The sequence below is a fragment of the Diprion similis genome, chromosome 7 (genome assembly GCF_021155765.1).
Source record: "Diprion similis isolate iyDipSimi1 chromosome 7, iyDipSimi1.1, whole genome shotgun sequence".
Taxonomy (NCBI): Eukaryota; Metazoa; Arthropoda; class Insecta; order Hymenoptera; family Diprionidae; genus Diprion; species Diprion similis.
The window spans coordinates 620177-638341 of NC_060111.1; the positions used below are offsets into that span (position 1 = coordinate 620177).

General features: G+C 40.6%; 2 protein-coding genes across 4 annotated transcripts in view; both read right to left on the reverse strand.

The window, feature by feature from the left end:
* Positions 1-8223: 8223 nt before the first annotated feature.
* The window catches only part of LOC124408205 (acyl-CoA Delta-9 desaturase-like), a 354733-nt gene continuing 344791 nt past the window's right edge, over positions 8224-18165 (reverse strand). The window contains exons 1-4 of one of the 3 annotated variants that reach the window (XM_046884964.1): positions 13285-13403; positions 9044-9249; positions 8680-8865; positions 8224-8572 (exon numbers count right to left, since the gene is read on the reverse strand). In XM_046884964.1, coding sequence (XP_046740920.1) covers positions 8314-8572; positions 8680-8865; positions 9044-9249; positions 13285-13311 — 678 coding nt within the window. In that variant the 5' untranslated portion in view covers positions 13312-13403 and the 3' untranslated portion in view covers positions 8224-8313. Of the gene's footprint in view, positions 8573-8679; positions 8866-9043; positions 9250-13284; positions 13404-16177; positions 16504-16604; positions 16791-16975; positions 17182-18165 lie in introns of those variants that run through there. The other 2 variants (XM_046884960.1, XM_046884961.1) reach the window with 2 other exon arrangements.
* Positions 12217-16987, reverse strand: LOC124408209 (acyl-CoA Delta-9 desaturase-like). Its single transcript, XM_046884970.1, has 4 exons — positions 16972-16987; positions 12980-13004; positions 12639-12803; positions 12217-12537 (listed from the first exon to the last, which is right to left on the reverse strand). Coding segments are annotated over exons 1-4 (450 nt in total). The 5' UTR covers positions 16973-16987; the 3' UTR covers positions 12217-12278.

The window sequence follows — 18165 nt, forward strand, 5'->3', positions numbered from 1 at the left end:
TCGAAATTTTCGCCAAAAATCCAAAGGGGTAAGCCTTACTTTTTTGCTCATTTTCGGAGCCGAAAATTTCTGGTCTTGGAATCGATTTGTATGACCATTTCTAGAGTAATTCGACCCTCAGGAACTCAGAAAAAACATTGAAAATAGCGTCGGACCAACAGCCGAGAAATGACGAGGAAAATCTCCGGTTTTTCGGCTGTAACTTTTGATGCGTTGCTCGCAGCCTATTGGGACTGCGCTTAATCGATTTCTCTCGCAAAATTACGTCGGAATAGTGCCTTGCTGAATTTATTGCAGCACTTTTCAGAACCGTCGAAATTTTCGCCAAAAATCCAAAGGGGTAAGCCTTACTTTTTTGCTCATTTTCGGAGCCGAAAATTTCTGGTCTTGGAATCGATTTGTATGACCATTTCTAGAGTAATTCGACCCTCAGGAACTCAGAAAAAACATTGAAAATAGCGTCGGACCAACAGCCGAGAAATGACGAGGAAAATCTCCGGTTTTTCGGCTGTAACTTTTGATGCGTTGCTCGCAGCCTATTGGGACTGCGCTTAATCGATTTCTCTCGCAAAATTACGTCGGAATAGTGCCTTGCTGAATTTATTGCAGCACTTTTCAGAACCGTCGAAATTTTCGCCAAAAATCCAAAGGGGTAAGCCTTACTTTTTTGCTCATTTTCGGAGCCGAAAATTTCTGGTCTTGGAATCGATTTGTATGACCATTTCTAGAGTAATTCGACCCTCAGGAACTCAGAAAAAACATTGAAAATAGCGTCGGACCAACAGCCGAGAAATGACGAGGAAAATCTCCGGTTTTTCGGCTGTAACTTTTGATGCGTTGCTCGCAGCCTATTGGGACTGCGCTTAATCGATTTCTCTCGCAAAATTACGTCGGAATAGTGCCTTGCTGAATTTATTGCAGCACTTTTCAGAACCGTCGAAATTTTCGCCAAAAATCCAAAGGGGTAAGCCTTACTTTTTTGCTCATTTTCGGAGCCGAAAATTTCTGGTCTTGGAATCGATTTGTATGACCATTTCTAGAGTAATTCGACCCTCAGGAACTCAGAAAAAACATTGACAATAGCGTCGGACCAACAGCAGAGAAATGACGAGGAAAATCTCCGGTTTTTCGGCTGTAACTTTTGATGCGTTGCTCGCAGCCTATTGGGACTGCGCTTAATCGATTTCTCTCGCAAAATTACGTCGGAATAGTGCCTTGCTGAATTTATTGCAGCACTTTTCAGAACCGTCGAAATTTTCGCCAAAAATTCAAAGGGGTAAGCCTTACTTTTTTGCTCATTTTCGGAGCCGAAAATTTCTGGTCTTGGAATCGATTTGTATGACCATTTCTAGAGTAATTCGACCCTCAGGAACTCAGAAAAAACATTGGAAATAGCGTCGGACCAACAGCCGAGAAATGACGAGGAAAATCTCCGGTTTTTCGGCTGTAACTTTTGATGCGTTGCTCGCAGCCTATTGGGACTGCGCTTAATCGATTTCTCTCGCAAAATTACGTCGGAATAGTGCCTTGCTGAATTTATCGCAGCACTTTTCAGAACCGTCGAAATTTTCGCCAAAAATCCAAAGGGGTAAGCCTTACTTTTTTGCTCATTTTCGGAGCCGAAAATTTCTGGTCTTGGAATCGATTTGTATGACCATTTCTAGAGTAATTCGACCCTCAGGAACTCAGAAAAAACATTGAAAATAGCGTCGGACCAACAGCCGAGAAATGACGAGGAAAATCTCCGGTTTTTCGGCTGTAACTTTTGATGCGTTGCTCGCAGCCTATTGGGACTGCGCTTAATCGATTTCTCTCGCAAAATTACGTCGGAATAGTGCCTTGCTGAATTTATCGCAGCACTTTTCAGAACCGTCGAAATTTTCGCCAAAAATCCAAAGGGGTAAGCCTTACTTTTTTGCTCATTTTCGGTGCTGAAAATTTCTGGTCTTGGAATCGATTTGTATGACCATTTCTAGAGTAATTCGACCCTCAGGAACTCAGAAAAAACATTGAAAATAGCGTCGGACCAACAGCCGAGAAATGACGAGGAAAATCTCCGGTTTTTCGGCTGTAACTTTTGATGCGTTGCTCGCAGCCTATTGGGACTGCGCTTAATCGATTTCTCTCGCAAAATTACGTCGGAATAGTGCCTTGCTGAATTTATCGCAGCACTTTTCAGAACCGTCGAAATTTTCGCCAAAAATCCAAAGGGGTAAGCCTTACTTTTTTGCTCATTTTCGGAGCCGAAAATTTCTGGTCTTGGAATCGATTTGTATGACCATTTCTAGAGTAATTCGACCCTCAGGAACTCAGAAAAAACATTGAAAATAGCGTCGGACCAACAGCCGAGAAATGACGAGGAAAATCTCCGGTTTTTCGGCTGTAACTTTTGATGCGTTGCTCGCAGCCTATTGGGACTGCGCTTAATCGATTTCTCTCGCAAAATTACGTCGGAATAGTGCCTTGCTGAATTTATTGCAGCACTTTTCAGAACCGTCGAAATTTTCGCCAAAAATCCAAAGGGGTAAGCCTTACTTTTTTGCTCATTTTCGGAGCCGAAAATTTCTGGTCTTGGAATCGATTTGTATGACCATTTCTAGAGTAATTCGACCCTCAGGAACTCAGAAAAAACATTGAAAATAGCGTCGGACCAACAGCCGAGAAATGACGAGGAAAATCTCCGGTTTTTCGGCTGTAACTTTTGATGCGTTGCTCGCAGCCTATTGGGACTGCGCCTAATCGATTTCTCTCGCAAAATTACGTCGGAATAGTGCCTTGCTGAATTTATCGCAGCACTTTTCAGAACCGTCGAAATTTTCGCCAAAAATCCAAAGGGGTAAGCCTTACTTTTTTGCTCATTTTCGGAGCCGAAAATTTCTGGTCTTGGAATCGATTTGTATGACCATTTCTAGAGTAATTCGACCCTCAGGAACTCAGAAAAAACATTGAAAATAGCGTCGGACCAACAGCCGAGAAATGACGAGGAAAATCTCCGGTTTTTCGGCTGTAACTTTTGATGCGTTGCTCGCAGCCTATTGGGACTGCGCTTAATCGATTTCTCTCGCAAAATTACGTCGGAATAGTGCCTTGCTGAATTAATTGCAGCACTTTTCAGAACCGTCGAAATTCTCGCCAAAAATCCAAAGGGGTAAGCCTTACTTTTTTGCTCATTTTCGGAGCCCAAAATTTCTGGTCTTGGAATCGATTTGTATGACCATTTCTCGAGTAATTCGACCCTCAGGAACTCAGAAAAAACATTGGAAATAGCGTCGGACCAACAGCCGAGAAATGACGAGGAAAATCTCCGGTTTTTCGGCTGTAACTTTTGATGCGTTGCTCGCAGCCTATTGGGACTGCGCTTAATCGATTTCTCTCGCAAAATTACGTCGGAATAGTGCCTTGCTGAATTTATCGCAGCACTTTTCAGAACCGTCGAAATTTTCGCCAAAAATCCAAAGGGGTAAGCCTTACTTTTTTGCTCATTTTCGGAGCCGAAAATTTCTGGTCTTGGAATCGATTTGTATGACCATTTCTAGAGTAATTCGACCCTCAGGAACTCAGAAAAAACATTGAAAATAGCGTCGGACCAACAGCCGAGAAATGACGAGGAAAATCTCCGGTTTTTCGGCTGTAACTTTTGATGCGTTGCTCGCAGCCTATTGGGACTGCGCTTAATCGATTTCTCTCGCAAAATTACGTCGGAATAGTGCCTTGCTGAATTTATCGCAGCACTTTTCAGAACCGTCGAAATTTTCGCCAAAAATCCAAAGGGGTAAGCCTTACTTTTTTGCTCATTTTCGGAGCCGAAAATTTCTGGTCTTGGAATCGATTTGTATGACCATTTCTAGAGTAATTCGACCCTCAGGAACTCAGAAAAAACATTGGAAATAGCGTCGGACCAACAGCCGAGAAATGACGAGGAAAATCTCCGGTTTTTCGGCTGTAACTTTTGATGCGTTGCTCGCAGCCTATTGGGACTGCGCTTAATCGATTTCTCTCGCAAAATTACGTCGGAATAGTGCCTTGCTGAATTTATCGCAGCACTTTTCAGAACCGTCGAAATTTTCGCCAAAAATCCAAAGGGGTAAGCCTTACTTTTTTGCTCATTTTCGGAGCCGAAAATTTCTGGTCTTGGAATCGATTTGTATGACCATTTCTAGAGTAATTCGACCCTCAGGAACTCAGAAAAAACATTGAAAATAGCGTCGGACCAACAGCCGAGAAATGACGAGGAAAATCTCCGGTTTTTCGGCTGTAACTTTTGATGCGTTGCTCGCAGCCTATTGGGACTGCGCTTAATCGATTTCTCTCGCAAAATTACGTCGGAATAGTGCCTTGCTGAATTTATCGCAGCACTTTTCAGAACCGTCGAAATTTTCGCCAAAAATCCAAAGGGGTAAGCCTTACTTTTTTGCTCATTTTCGGAGCCGAAAATTTCTGGTCTTGGAATCGATTTGTATGACCATTTCTAGAGTAATTCGACCCTCAGGAACTCAGAAAAAACATTGAAAATAGCGTCGGACCAACAGCCGAGAAATGACGAGGAAAATCTCCGGTTTTTCGGCTGTAACTTTTGATGCGTTGCTCGCAGCCTATTGGGACTGCGCTTAATCGATTTCTCTCGCAAAATTACGTCGGAATAGTGCCTTGCTGAATTTATCGCAGCACTTTTCAGAACCGTCGAAATTTTCGCCAAAAATCCAAAGGGGTAAGCCTTACTTTTTTGCTCATTTTCGGAGCCGAAAATTTCTGGTCTTGGAATCGATTTGTATGACCATTTCTAGAGTAATTCGACCCTCAGGAACTCAGAAAAAACATTGAAAATAGCGTCGGACCAACAGCCGAGAAATGACGAGGAAAATCTCCGGTTTTTCGGCTGTCACTTTTGATGCGTTGCTCGCAGCCTATTGGGACTGCGCTTAATCGATATCTCTCGCAAAATTACGTCGGAATAGTGCCTTGCTGAATTAATTGCAGCACTTTTCAGAACCGTCGAAATTCTCGCCAAAAATCCAAAGGGGTAAGCCTTACTTTTTTGCTCATTTTCGGAGCCGAAAATTTCTGGTCTTGGAATCGATTTGTATGACCATTTCTAGAGTAATTCGACCCTCAGGAACTCCGAAAAAACATTGAAAATAGCGTCGGACCAACAGCCGAGAAATGACGAGGAAAATCTCCGGTTTTTCGGCTGTAACTTTTGATGCGTTGCTCGCAGCCTATTGGGACTGCGCTTAATCGATTTCTCTCGCAAAATTACGTCGGAATAGTGCCTTGCTGAATTTATTGCAGCACTTTTCAGAACCGTCGAAATTTTCGCCAAAAATCCAAAGGGGTAAGCCTTACTTTTTTGCTCATTTTCGGAGCCGAAAATTTCTGGTCTTGGAATCGATTTGTATGACCATTTCTAGAGTAATTCGACCCTCAGGAACTCAGAAAAAACATTGAAAATAGCGTCGGACCAACAGCCGAGAAATGACGAGGAAAATCTCCGGTTTTTCGGCTGTAACTTTTGATGCGTTGCTCGCAGCCTATTGGGACTGCGCTTAATCGATTTCTCTCGCAAAATTACGTCGGAATAGTGCCTTGCTGAATTTATCGCAGCACTTTTCAGAACCGTCGAAATTTTCGCCAAAAATCCAAAGGGGTAAGCCTTACTTTTTTGCTCATTTTCGGAGCCGAAAATTTCTGGTCTTGGAATCGATTTGTATGACCATTTCTAGAGTAATTCGACCCTCAGGAACTCAGAAAAAACATTGACAATAGCGTCGGACCAACAGCAGAGAAATGACGAGGAAAATCTCCGGTTTTTCGGCTGTAACTTTTGATGCGTTGCTCGCAGCCTATTGGGACTGCGCTTAATCGATTTCTCTCGCAAAATTACGTCGGAATAGTGCCTTGCTGAATTTATTGCAGCACTTTTCAGAACCGTCGAAATTTTCGCCAAAAATCCAAAGGGGTAAGCCTTACTTTTTTGCTCATTTTCGGAGCCGAAAATTTCTGGTCTTGGAATCGATTTGTATGACCATTTCTAGAGTAATTCGACCCTCAGGAACTCAGAAAAAACATTGAAAATAGCGTCGGACCAACAGCCGAGATATGACGAGGAAAATCTCCGGTTTTTCGGCTGTAACTTTTGATGCGTTGCTCGCAGCCTATTGGGACTGCGCTTAATCGATTTCTCTCGCAAAATTACGTCGGAATAGTGCCTTGCTGAATTTATCGCAGCACTTTTCAGAACCGTCGAAATTTTCGCCAAAAATCCAAAGGGGTAAGCCTTACTTTTTTGCTCATTTTCGGAGCCGAAAATTTCTGGTCTTGGAATCGATTTGTATGACCATTTCCAGAGTAATTCGACCCTCAGGAACTCAGAAAAAACATTGAAAATAGCGTCGGACCAACAGCCGAGAAATGACGAGGAAAATCTCCGGTTTTTCGGCTGTAACTTTTGATGCGTTGCTCGCAGCCTATTGGGACTGCGCTTAATCGATTTCTCTCGCAAAATTGGTTCGGAATAGTGCCTCGCTGAATTTATTGCAGCACTTTTCAGAACCGTCGAATTTTTCGCAAAAAATCCAAAGGGGTTAGCCTTACTCACTTGGTCATTCTTGGAGCCGAAAATTTTCCGTCCTGGAATTGATTAGCATGACCCCTTTAGGTTTAATTGGACACCCAGGAACTCTAAAATAACAGCAAAAAGAGCGTAGGACCATTAGCAGAGAAATTACGACGCAAAGACCAGCAGCGACAATATGGAGAAAATACGTCGTCTGTTTTCTGGCTCCACCCTTCGAACTGTTGATCGCAGCTCATTGGGATCACATGAAAAAGAGCGTAGGACCAACAGCAATGAAATTACGTAGAAATTACAATCAGCAGGAAAACTGACAAACCAATTCCCTTGTTTCCAGGCTGTTACTTTTCAACAGTAGCTTGCAGCGTATTTAGAAGGCGTGTATTTGATTCCACTCTTGAAATCATTTAGATATAATTGCAGTATTTCCCAAACTGACGAAAATCGTCACAAAAATCGAAATGGATTGCCCTCATCTCTTTCAGATAAAAATTTTTTGTTTCAGAATCGAAAATCATAACTCTTTCTTGCCGAATCAGCTCCTGAGCATCTCCGCAAAGACAGGAAAATAGCCACAGACCAACCGTTGGGGCAGAACTAGAAAATTCTTTATTCATTCATTTCAATTTGCGTTACATGTTAGAATAGAATAGTTTACATATCGCATCCTTTGCATGGGGCGAAACCTAGTATACGTATACGTTTCACCTTTATTAATATCTAATATATATAATATACAATATACTACTTTTCATATGCTGCGTAAGGTAATATGTATTGTATTTTTCTATCCTACGATAATCGTCATCTCTGTTACGTCATATTTGATCATTTTTCATTTTTTTATGTACTTTGTCATTATTCAGTAATTTGTTTGCGTATTATACAATGACACTTGAACACTATTACTAAGATTAAGGCGTAATAAATGAACTGAAACTGAACTGAAACGAAAGCCCCCTGTTGTGAATTTTTTATTTGCCTTTTCCATCTCTCTATCAACCTGGTGCGAATCTCATGTTCTTCGGCTGTTCCTTTCAATATGTAGTTTGCAGCTAGTCCAAGCTGTGCGATCTCTTCCTCTCGCAAACTTACGTCGATAAAATGCATCAGAAAATCGATAATTCTAGCAGCATCCAAAATCTGTCACCTATTCACCACAAATCCAAAGAGGTTTGTTCAACTTTTCTGATCAAAAAAATTTTACATTTTATTTATCTACGCGGAGAATGGACGGCCAGAAAAAAAAATCAGTATCAACGGAAAAACATAGTTTAAATTGATAACAATGATTTGTTTTCAACGTAAAAAAAGACACTCTGATGCGTCGAAATAAGATGAACGAGAAAACTTCAAGAGCCGACTGTTTAATTTTTACATTTCAATTTTGTCATCTTTCTTTTCACCAAACATATTTTAGTGTCGGACAGCATAATTATCTATCATAACATCGTCTTCGTAATGCTGGAATTCTCATCAGAAAATTTATAATCTATTGATGATCTGTTGAATAATAAAATCGCATTATCAATACCTGCTATCTTGTTCTGTCAGTTTCTTCTTCGCCCGCTTATCGTTCCAGTCGTTTAGAAGAAAGAAAGTTTCTGAAATTCGTATACTTGGATGAAATAAAGGCGACCAGCTTATCTGATTTGAAATTATTACAGGTCCGGCTTTATGAAAATGTTAAACAGTTTTGATGCTTGTGATGTATTTGAGGTAACGGTTGGATTCTACCCGTGTTAACGAATCAAGGATGGTACGTTAGATTTATCACCAATTTTATGAATAACTTCTTGCACGAGGGTAGGTGATGGTTCTCGCAAATCATACGCCCATCCAATTTGTGAAAATCCACGAATGAATAACGATGTCAAATTGAGTCGCGAGTATGGAAATTCAGAAGCCTTGTAGTCCCAGGGAAACGTGTGGTGATAATTGTGAGACCCTTCACCGCCTGTTACCAAAGAAACCAGGGTGTTGTCTCTAGGATTGATCGCCCTATAAATGCATAAATTCCAACATTTTACAAAGGTGGTATCGTTGTATAATTACATCTATACGATTCACATGTTTGTAGATTTTTGATTACTTCCAAGCTGTCGTACCTGTTGTACGGGCGATCGCCCCAAAGATGCGCCACACTGTTGACGCTCCAAATAAAATTGAGGATCAGCACATAACGAGTGAAGCATTGAGTCAAAATCGCATGCAGCAACGTTTCACTCCAAAATATAACTGGCACTGCCACCGGAATTGCGATGCAAAATATGTAGAACAGCTCTCTCGCGTATCTGTGGGTATTTAGTGTTTTATTTATTTCACTTTATTATTCCTATACGTGCACTTCCGTGAGACCTATGTCTACAGGCATAAGTGGATCAGAACTGAAGGTGTGAAGTGAACTACACACTTTCTCTTCTCCAACTCATGGATAGCGGAAACAATCATCCAAATTTTAAGATTACTCACTTCTTATTGAACATGACTACTGGGTCCGCGGTGATATCGCTCAAGTCAACTTCCCTTTGTCGACGAAGGTATTCGGGATGTCGTTTGACCATAATCCATCCAACGTGGGAGAAAAAGAAGCCTCGCTTCGCGTTGTGGGGATCACCATCGGTTTCGGAATACTTGTGGTGGACTCTGTGATCTTTGACCCAGTGAAATATCGGATTCTGCAGTGTCAATATTGAAACGATGGAGTTCATTTCATAATCCATGCCAAAAATCTGTGCGCTACTTACAAGCCCAGCGGTGGAGTACATTAACATCAGCGTGATTCGCAAGGCGAGATTTGCCTTGTAGGCTCGGTGGCTCCAGAGGCGATGAGCGCCCGCGGTTACTCCAAATCCTGATGCGTACCCGACGATGAAAACTAGGTAAATTCAAATGTATTGATGTTAATTAATACAGATACTTTTTTGTTTTCAGTTTTGAAATACTTCTTAAGAAGCGAAATGATAACTGAACTACAATTCCTGCAATCGTTTGTTTTGGCTCGAAATAATACTGCTTTACGGATTGACGAGTGCTGTCGATGATTACGTGTGAGTTGGAATGAAATTGCAGCGCGCGTTGACGCTAGTGCTGTTCATTGTACGACTTTATTGTAATCTTTTTCGAGGCTTCAATCAAGACTATACTGCACCGGGACAACAACTCATCTTCAAAATTTCGATCCAGAGACATATAAGAAATCACTTGGCAGGTGATTCATTCGTTGTGTGATATACGTCGAGTTTGCGCTAAACACACGCATTGAGCAGGATTTTATATTTTACGCACGAGAAAACATGTGAGATAATAGCCTGCACCCTATTTCAATGAAATTGATAATTCAATTTTTGAACTGACCCCACAAAACGGTTAACCACTTCATCCGTACAGCAGATAGTCCAACAGTGTATACGATACAAGCAAATACAAGTCCGACGTGAAAGAGTACGACAAAGAAAACGTTCTTCCATACTAAATTCTGTCGAATCTCTTCGGACTTAATTAGCTTCACGTCTTCGGATTTACTGAAGACTTTTTCGCGTGATTGCTCCAATACGTAAGTCTCGTCGGCAAGCATCCTGATGTCGTATTTTACTTGAATCACTATCCTACAGACCAATAAAGTTGGCCGAATGTCAGCTTATTGAAGACCCGTCAGCTCCGCGAGCCGAAACACAAGATCGAATGGCTGTCAATGAGCCTAGTTATCCTGTACCTGTTACAAACACGTCGACCTGTAAACTGACAAAACAGCTGCTTATAATAGGGCGATTCCTTTCACATCGCGAACATTCTTTAGGATAGAGAGGATATATATGCGTGCTCGTAATGATCGGAATAGAAATTTGAATACCAAAGTGTCGCTGTATAAAATGTGTTCTATTACGCGTAAGACGTTTTACTAAATTAACCTTTTGAACTGATATCCGCGTGATTTCTAAATTTTTCGCGGAGGCCTTGTATGATACGTGTGGTCAAAAGGATGTCGTGACATTGCTTCAAAGAAATCAAGTATTGACGTACGCTTAGTTTTAGCGGAATAAGTTACCATTAAGTGACTAACAATAAGAAGTTACTGGAATCACGCTGCGCTTATGAATAATAACGAAGCTCAGAAAATTTCGGACGGTAATTGTGTGGCTGCCAATAATATTGCGGAGGTCACAAAAATAGTTTGGAGAAAATGAATGCATGGAGAATAGCAAGTGATATCGAAAGTAGTTCGAGTTTGGTCTTACGTAATTTACGTGGACTGCTTTATACTAAACATACGCATGAGGAAGAATGCGATGTCGCGTATGTCAAGGTGCACTTGAAAACGAACACGCGAGCTTCGGTCCGAAATTGTCACAGAAAAAGACTCGCAACAATTATTAGGTTCTAAGGTAGAGGAATGTCTGTGATTTCCAATTTCCCATTGAGATAATTCTTAATTTTGACGAGATTTTCAGAACTCAAATATAATATATTTATACATTTTCAATAGAAAAACAGATGAGAAAAGTGAAGAAAATCCGACGAAAGCGACCAACAGTGGATTTTGTGACGCTGTATCGACGTCGTTTTACGAGACAAAACGATTCCACGTAACTCAAAGTCGCTGCGAACAGCGAATCAAAAGTTTCAGCGGGGATAAACGACAGGGTTTCTTCGTAATTACTCAGCTGTTGATCCTAGGATGTTTGAAATGCCTTGTTTGCCTTTTCCGAGTGGAATTTATGTAGAAAGAATCACCCGAATCAATTCTGAGATGAAAAGTTTCTCGCTCGGAAAAAAAAGGTCAACCTCCTTGTATGGTTTCAGTTCAATTCTGACGGATTTTGAAAAATTATTTAGTTTCCCACGAATATTTATTCAGTTACTTGGAACATAAAATCAGCAGAAAGAATTTTCCGCACTTTCGGAACTTTGAGCGTACAATTTTCAAGGTACATATACCTTTCGGGACTGGGCTACAAGTGAAACGCTCAAATCTCTACAAATAAAAATAATTCCGTTAGTGCGGGAACGAGACACCAGATAAGGCACCGGAGGAGAAAAATTCACCGAAGAATCGGAAAGTCGTGGCGGAGAATGACTACATTCAACATCTCACGCCTATCCAATTAGATGTGGTTTTATTCCAAGTTTTGTTAGAAAATTGTGGCTTGAGTGAGTACTACTGTTTTGCGTTGAATGAATACTATGAAAAAACTAACCTCCGGGTGAACTACGCTTTATCCTAAATAAAATCAATAATTTTTTCAATCCGACAGGTTCAATTCGATGCTTCGGATTACGGGTAAAGGGTGCAAATCCGTAATGACCTGTATTTGTTTATGAATCACTTTACCGTCCTTGTTTCTCACTGATTCTTTTCACTTTTCTGCGGTTCAATTTTTTGATACCTAGAAATTCTGTTCACCGCTTGAAGCTACAGCTTAGCTCCAATTGTTTTGTGAATGTGATTTTCACTATATTTTTAAAGTGAGATTACTAGATTACATTGCACCAGTAGTATGGGGCATTATTGTTACATGCGTATTATCTTATACTATTGTTGTATAATATTCTCAACTATATAATGCCCCCAAATATTGTACATATTCTCATGTATAAAAATATGTATAATTTTTTACACATTATATATTATAAATATAATATTGCAATATCACAATGTTTTCGATGCTTTTGATGTACTTGAGGTAATGGCTAGGTTGTAACCGCGTTAATGAATCAGGGACGATACGTTAGGCTTATCACCAATTTCTTGGATAACTTTTTGCACGAAGGCACGTGATGGTTCTCGCAAATCATACGCCCATCCAATTTTTGACGAAGCACGAATTACTAATGTGGTAAGATTGAATCTCAAGTACGGGAATTCAGAAGCCTTGTAATCCCAGGGGAACGTATGATGATAATTGTGAGACCCCTCACCGGATGTCAGCAAAGAAACTATGGAATTTTCTCGGGGACTGATCAGCCTGCAGCAGACGAATTTCAACGTTACGCAAAGCTTGAATTGCAGTCTAATCATACCTATTCAATGCACACGTCTACAGGAGATTTTCCGTTAATTACGTACCTGTTGTACGGGCGATCGCCCCAAAGATGCGCCACACTGTTGACGCTCCAAATAAAATGAAGGACCAGCACGTAGCGTATGAAGCATTGAGTCAAAATCGCATGCAGCAACGTTTCACCCCAAAATATAACGGGCACTGCCACCGGAATTGCGATGCAAAATATGTAGAAGAGCTCTCTCGCGTATCTGTGAGTATTTGGTGATTTAATTATTTTACTTTGTTATTCCTTTACGTACACTCCCATAAGAACTATGTCCATCGGCATTCTTGGATTGGAATAGTGGACGTCGAATGGACTAAATACTTTTCTTTTTCCAACCCATGGATAACAGAAACAATCATGTCATTGTCACATTTCGTTGTCACTCACTTCTTATTGAACATGACTACTGGGTCCGCGGTGATATCGCTCAAGTCAACTTCCCTTTGTCGACGACGATATTCGGGATGCCTTTCGACCATAATCCATCCAACGTGGGAGAAAAAGAACCCGCGCTTCGCGTTGTGGGGATCGGCATCGGTTTCGGAATACTTGTGATGGATTCTGTGATCCATGACCCAGTGGAATATCGAATACTGAAAAATCAATAATCAACAATTAAAGTTCATTCCGTAATGTACGCCAAAAATCGGTTCGCTACTTACGAGCCCAGCGATGGAGTACATTAACATCAGCGTGATTCGCAAGGCGAGATTTGCCTTGTAGGCTCGGTGGCTCCAGAGGCGATGAGCGCCCGCGGTTACTCCAAATCCTGATGCGTACCCGACGATGAAAACTAGGTAAATTCAAATGTATTGATGTTAATTAATAGAGATACTTTTTTGTTTTCAGTTTTGAAATACTTCTTAAGAAGCGAAATGATAACTGAACTACAATTCCTGCAATCGTTTGTTTTGGCTCGAAATAATACTGCTTTACGGATTGACGAGTGCTGTCGATGATTACGTGTGAGTTGGAATGAAATTGCAGCGCGCGTTGACGCTAGTGCTGTTCATTGTACGACTTTATTGTAATCTTTTTCGAGGCTTCAATCAAAACTATACTGCACAGGGACAACAACTCATCTTCAAAATTTCGATCCAGAGATATATAAGAAATCACTTGGCAGGTGATTCATTCGTTGTGTGATATACGTCGAGTTTGCGCTAAACACACGCATTGAGCAGGATTTTATATTTTACGCACGAGAAAACATGTGAGATAATAGCCTGCACCCTATTTCAATGAAATTGATAATTCAATTTTTGAACTGACCCCACAAAACGGTTAACCACTTCATCCGTACAGCAGATAGTCCAACAGTGTATACGATACAAGCAAATACAAGTCCGACGTGAAAGAGTACGACAAAGAAAACGTTCTTCCATACTAAATTCTGTCGAATCTCTTCGGACTTAATTAGCTTCACGTCTTCGGATTTACTGAAGACTTTTTCGCGTGATTGCTCCAATACGTAAGTCTCGTCGGCAAGCATCCTGATGTCGTATTTTACTTGAATCACTATCCTACAGACCAATAAAGTTGGCCGAATGTCAGCTTATTGAAGACCCGTCAGCTCCGCGAGCCGAAACACAAGATCGAATGGCTGTCAATGAGCCTAGTTATCCTGTACCTGTTACAAACACGTCGACCTGTAAACTGACAAAACAGCTGCTTATAATAGGGCGATTCCTTTCACATCGCGAACATTCTTTAGGATAGAGAGGATATATATGCGTGCTCGTAATGATCGGAATAGAAATTTGAATACCAAAGTGTCGCTGTATAAAATGTGTTCTATTACGCGTAAGACGTTTTACTAAATTAACCTTTTGAACTGATATCCGCGTGATTTCTAAATTTTTCGCGGAGGCCTTGTATGATACGTGTGGTCAAAAGGATGTCGTGACATTGCTTCAAAGAAATCAAGTATTGACGTACGCTTAGTTTTAGCGGAATAAGTTACCATTAAGTGACTAACAATAAGAAGTTACTGGAATCACGCTGCGCTTATGAATAATAACGAAGCTCAGAAAATTTCGGACGGTAATTGTGTGGCTGCCAATAATATTGCGGAGGTCACAAAAATAGTTTGGAGAAAATGAATGCATGGAGAATAGCAAGTGATATCGAAAGTAGTTCGAGTTTGGTCTTACGTAATTTACGTGGACTGCTTTATACTAAACATACGCATGAGGAAGAATGCGATGTCGCGTATGTCAAGGTGCACTTGAAAACGAACACGCGAGCTTCGGTCCGAAATTGTCACAGAAAAAGACTCGCAACAATTATTAGGTTCTAAGGTAGAGGAATGTCTGTGATTTCCAATTTCCCATTGAGATAATTCTTAATTTTGACGAGATTTTCAGAACTCAAATATAATATATTTATACATTTTCAATAGAAAAACAGATGAGAAAAGTGAAGAAAATCCGACGAAAGCGACCAACAGTGGATTTTGTGACGCTGTATCGACGTCGTTTTACGAGACAAAACGATTCCACGTAACTCAAAGTCGCTGCGAACAGCGAATCAAAAGTTTCAGCGGGGATAAACGACAGGGTTTCTTCGTAATTACTCAGCTGTTGATCCTAGGATGTTTGAAATGCCTTGTTTGCCTTTTCCGAGTGGAATTTATGTAGAAAGAATCACCCGAATCAATTCTGAGATGAAAAGTTTCTCGCTCGGAAAAAAAAGGTCAACCTCCTTGTATGGTTTCAGTTCAATTCTGACGGATTTTGAAAAATTATTTAGTTTCCCACGAATATTTATTCAGTTACTTGGAACATAAAATCAGCAGAAAGAATTTTCCGCACTTTCGGAACTTTGAGCGTACAATTTTCAAGGTACATATACCTTTCGGGACTGGGCTACAAGTGAAACGCTCAAATCTCTACAAATAAAAATAATTCCGTTAGTGCGGGAACGAGACACCAGATAAGGCACCGGAGGAGAAAAATTCACCGAAGAATCGGAAAGTCGTGGCGGAGAATGACTACATTCAACATCTCACGCCTATCCAATTAGATGTGGTTTTATTCCAAGTTTTGTTAGAAAATTGTGGCTTGAGTGAGTACTACTGTTTTGCGTTGAATGAATACTATGAAAAAACTAACCTCCGGGTGAACTACGCTTTATCCTAAATAAAATCAATAATTTTTTCAATCCGACAGGTTCAATTCGATGCTTCGGATTACGGGTAAAGGGTGCAAATCCGTAATGACCTGTATTTGTTTATGAATCACTTTACCGTCCTTGTTTCTCACTGATTCTTTTCACTTTTCTGCGGTTCAATTTTTTGATACCTAGAAATTCTGTTCACCGCTTGAAGCTACAGCTTAGCTCCAATTGTTTTGTGAATGTGATTTTCACTATATTTTTAAAGTGAGATTACTAGATTACATTGCACCAGTAGTATGGGGCATTATTGTTACATGCGTATTATCTTATACTATTGTTGTATAATATTCTCAACTATATAATGCCCCCAAATATTGTACATATTCTCATGTATAAAAATATGTATAATTTTTTACACATTATATATTATAAATATAATATTGCAATATCACAATGTTTTCGATGCTTTTGATGTACTTGAGGTAATGGCTAGGTTGTAACCGCGTTAATGAATCAGGGACGATACGTTAGGCTTATCACCAATTTCTTGGATAACTTTTTGCACGAAGGCACGTGATGGTTCTCGCAAATCATACGCCCATCCAATTTTTGACGAAGCACGAATTACTAATGTGGTAAGATTGAATCTCAAGTACGGGAATTCAGAAGCCTTGTAATCCCAGGGGAACGTATGATGATAATTGTGAGACCCCTCACCGGATGTCAGCAAAGAAACTATGGAATTTTCTCGGGGACTGATCAGCCTGCAGCAGACGAATTTCAACGTTACGCAAAGCTTGAATTGCAGTCTAATCATACCTATTCAATGCACACGTCTACAGGAGATTTTCCGTTAATTACGTACCTGTTGTACGGGCGATCGCCCCAAAGATGTGCCACACTGTTGACGCTCCAGGTACAATTAAGGACCAGCACGTAGCGTATGAAGCATTGAGTCAAAATCGCATGCAGCAACGTTTCACCCCAAAATATAACGGGCACTGCCACCGGAATTGCGATGCAAAATATGTAGAACAGCTCTCTCTCGTATCTGTGGGTATTTGGTGATTTAATTATTTTATTTTGTTATTCCTATACATACACTTCTATAAGATCTATATCTATCGGCATTCTTGGATTGGAATAGTGGACGTCGAATGGACTAAATACTTTTCTTTTTCCAACCCATGGATAACAGAAACAATCATGTCATTGTCACATTTGGATGTCACTCACTTCTTATTGAAAATGACTACTGGGTCCGCGGTGATATCGCTCAAGTCAACTTCCCTTTGTCGACGAAGGTATTCGGGATGTCGTTTGACCATAAGCCATCCAACGTGGGAGAAAAAGAAGCCTCGCTTCGCGTTGTGAGGATCTGCATCGGTTTCGGAATACTTGTGATGGATTCTGTGATCCTTGACCCAGTGAAATATCGAATACTGCAAAATCAATATTCAACAATTAAAGTTCATTCCGTAATGTACGCCAAAAATCGGTTCGCTACTTACGAGCCCAGCGATGGAGTACATTAACATCAGTGTGATTCGCAAGGCGAGATTAGCCTTGTAGGCTCGGTGGCTCCAGAGGCGATGAGCGCCCGCGGTTACTCCAAATCCTGATGCGTACCAGACGATGAAAACTAGGTAAATTCAAATGTATTGATGTTAATTAATAGAGATACTTTTTTGTTTTCAGTTTTGAAATACTTCTTAAGAAGCGAAATGCTAACTGAACTACAATTCCTGTAATCGTTTGTTTTGGCTCGAAATAATACTGCTTTACGGATTGACGAGTGCTGTCGATGATTACGTGTGAGTTGGAATGAAATTGCAGCGCGCGTTGACGCTAGTGCTGTTCATTGTACGACTTTATTGTAATCTTTTTCGAGGCTTCAATCAAAACTATACTGCACCGGGACAACAACTCATCTTCAAAATTTCGATCCAGAGACATATAAGAAATCACTTGGCAGGTGATTCATTCGTTGTGTGATATACGTCGAGTTTGCGCTAAACACACGCATTGAGCAGGATTTTATATTTTACGCACGAGAAAACATGTGAGATAATAGCTTGCACCCTATTTCAATGAAATTGATAATTCAATTTTTGAACTGACCCCACAAAACGGTTAACCACTTCATCCGTACAGCAGATAGTTCAACAGTGTATACGATACACGCAAATACAAGTCCGACGTGAAAGAGTACGACAAAGAAAACGTTCTTCCATACTAAATCCTGTCGAATCTCTTCGGACTTAATTAGCTTCACGTCTTCGGATTTACTGAAGACTTTTTCGTGTGATTGCTCCAATACGTAAGTCTCGTCGGCAAGCATCCTGATGTAGTATTTTACTTGAATCACTATCGAACAGAATGAAGTTGGCCGAATGTCGATTTATTGACCACCCGTCAGCTTCACG

Bases quoted from the DNA above. Each gene is read 5' to 3' on its own strand.
- LOC124408209 (XM_046884970.1), bottom strand. The intron at 12,804-12,979 runs GATTGTTTCTGT...AGAGCTCTTCTA, and splicing joins ACGAAATGTGACAATGACAT to CATATTTTGCATCGCAATTC. The intron at 12,538-12,638 runs GTACGTAATTAA...CGTCTGCTGCAG, and splicing joins GGCGATCGCCCGTACAACAG to GCTGATCAGTCCCCGAGAAA.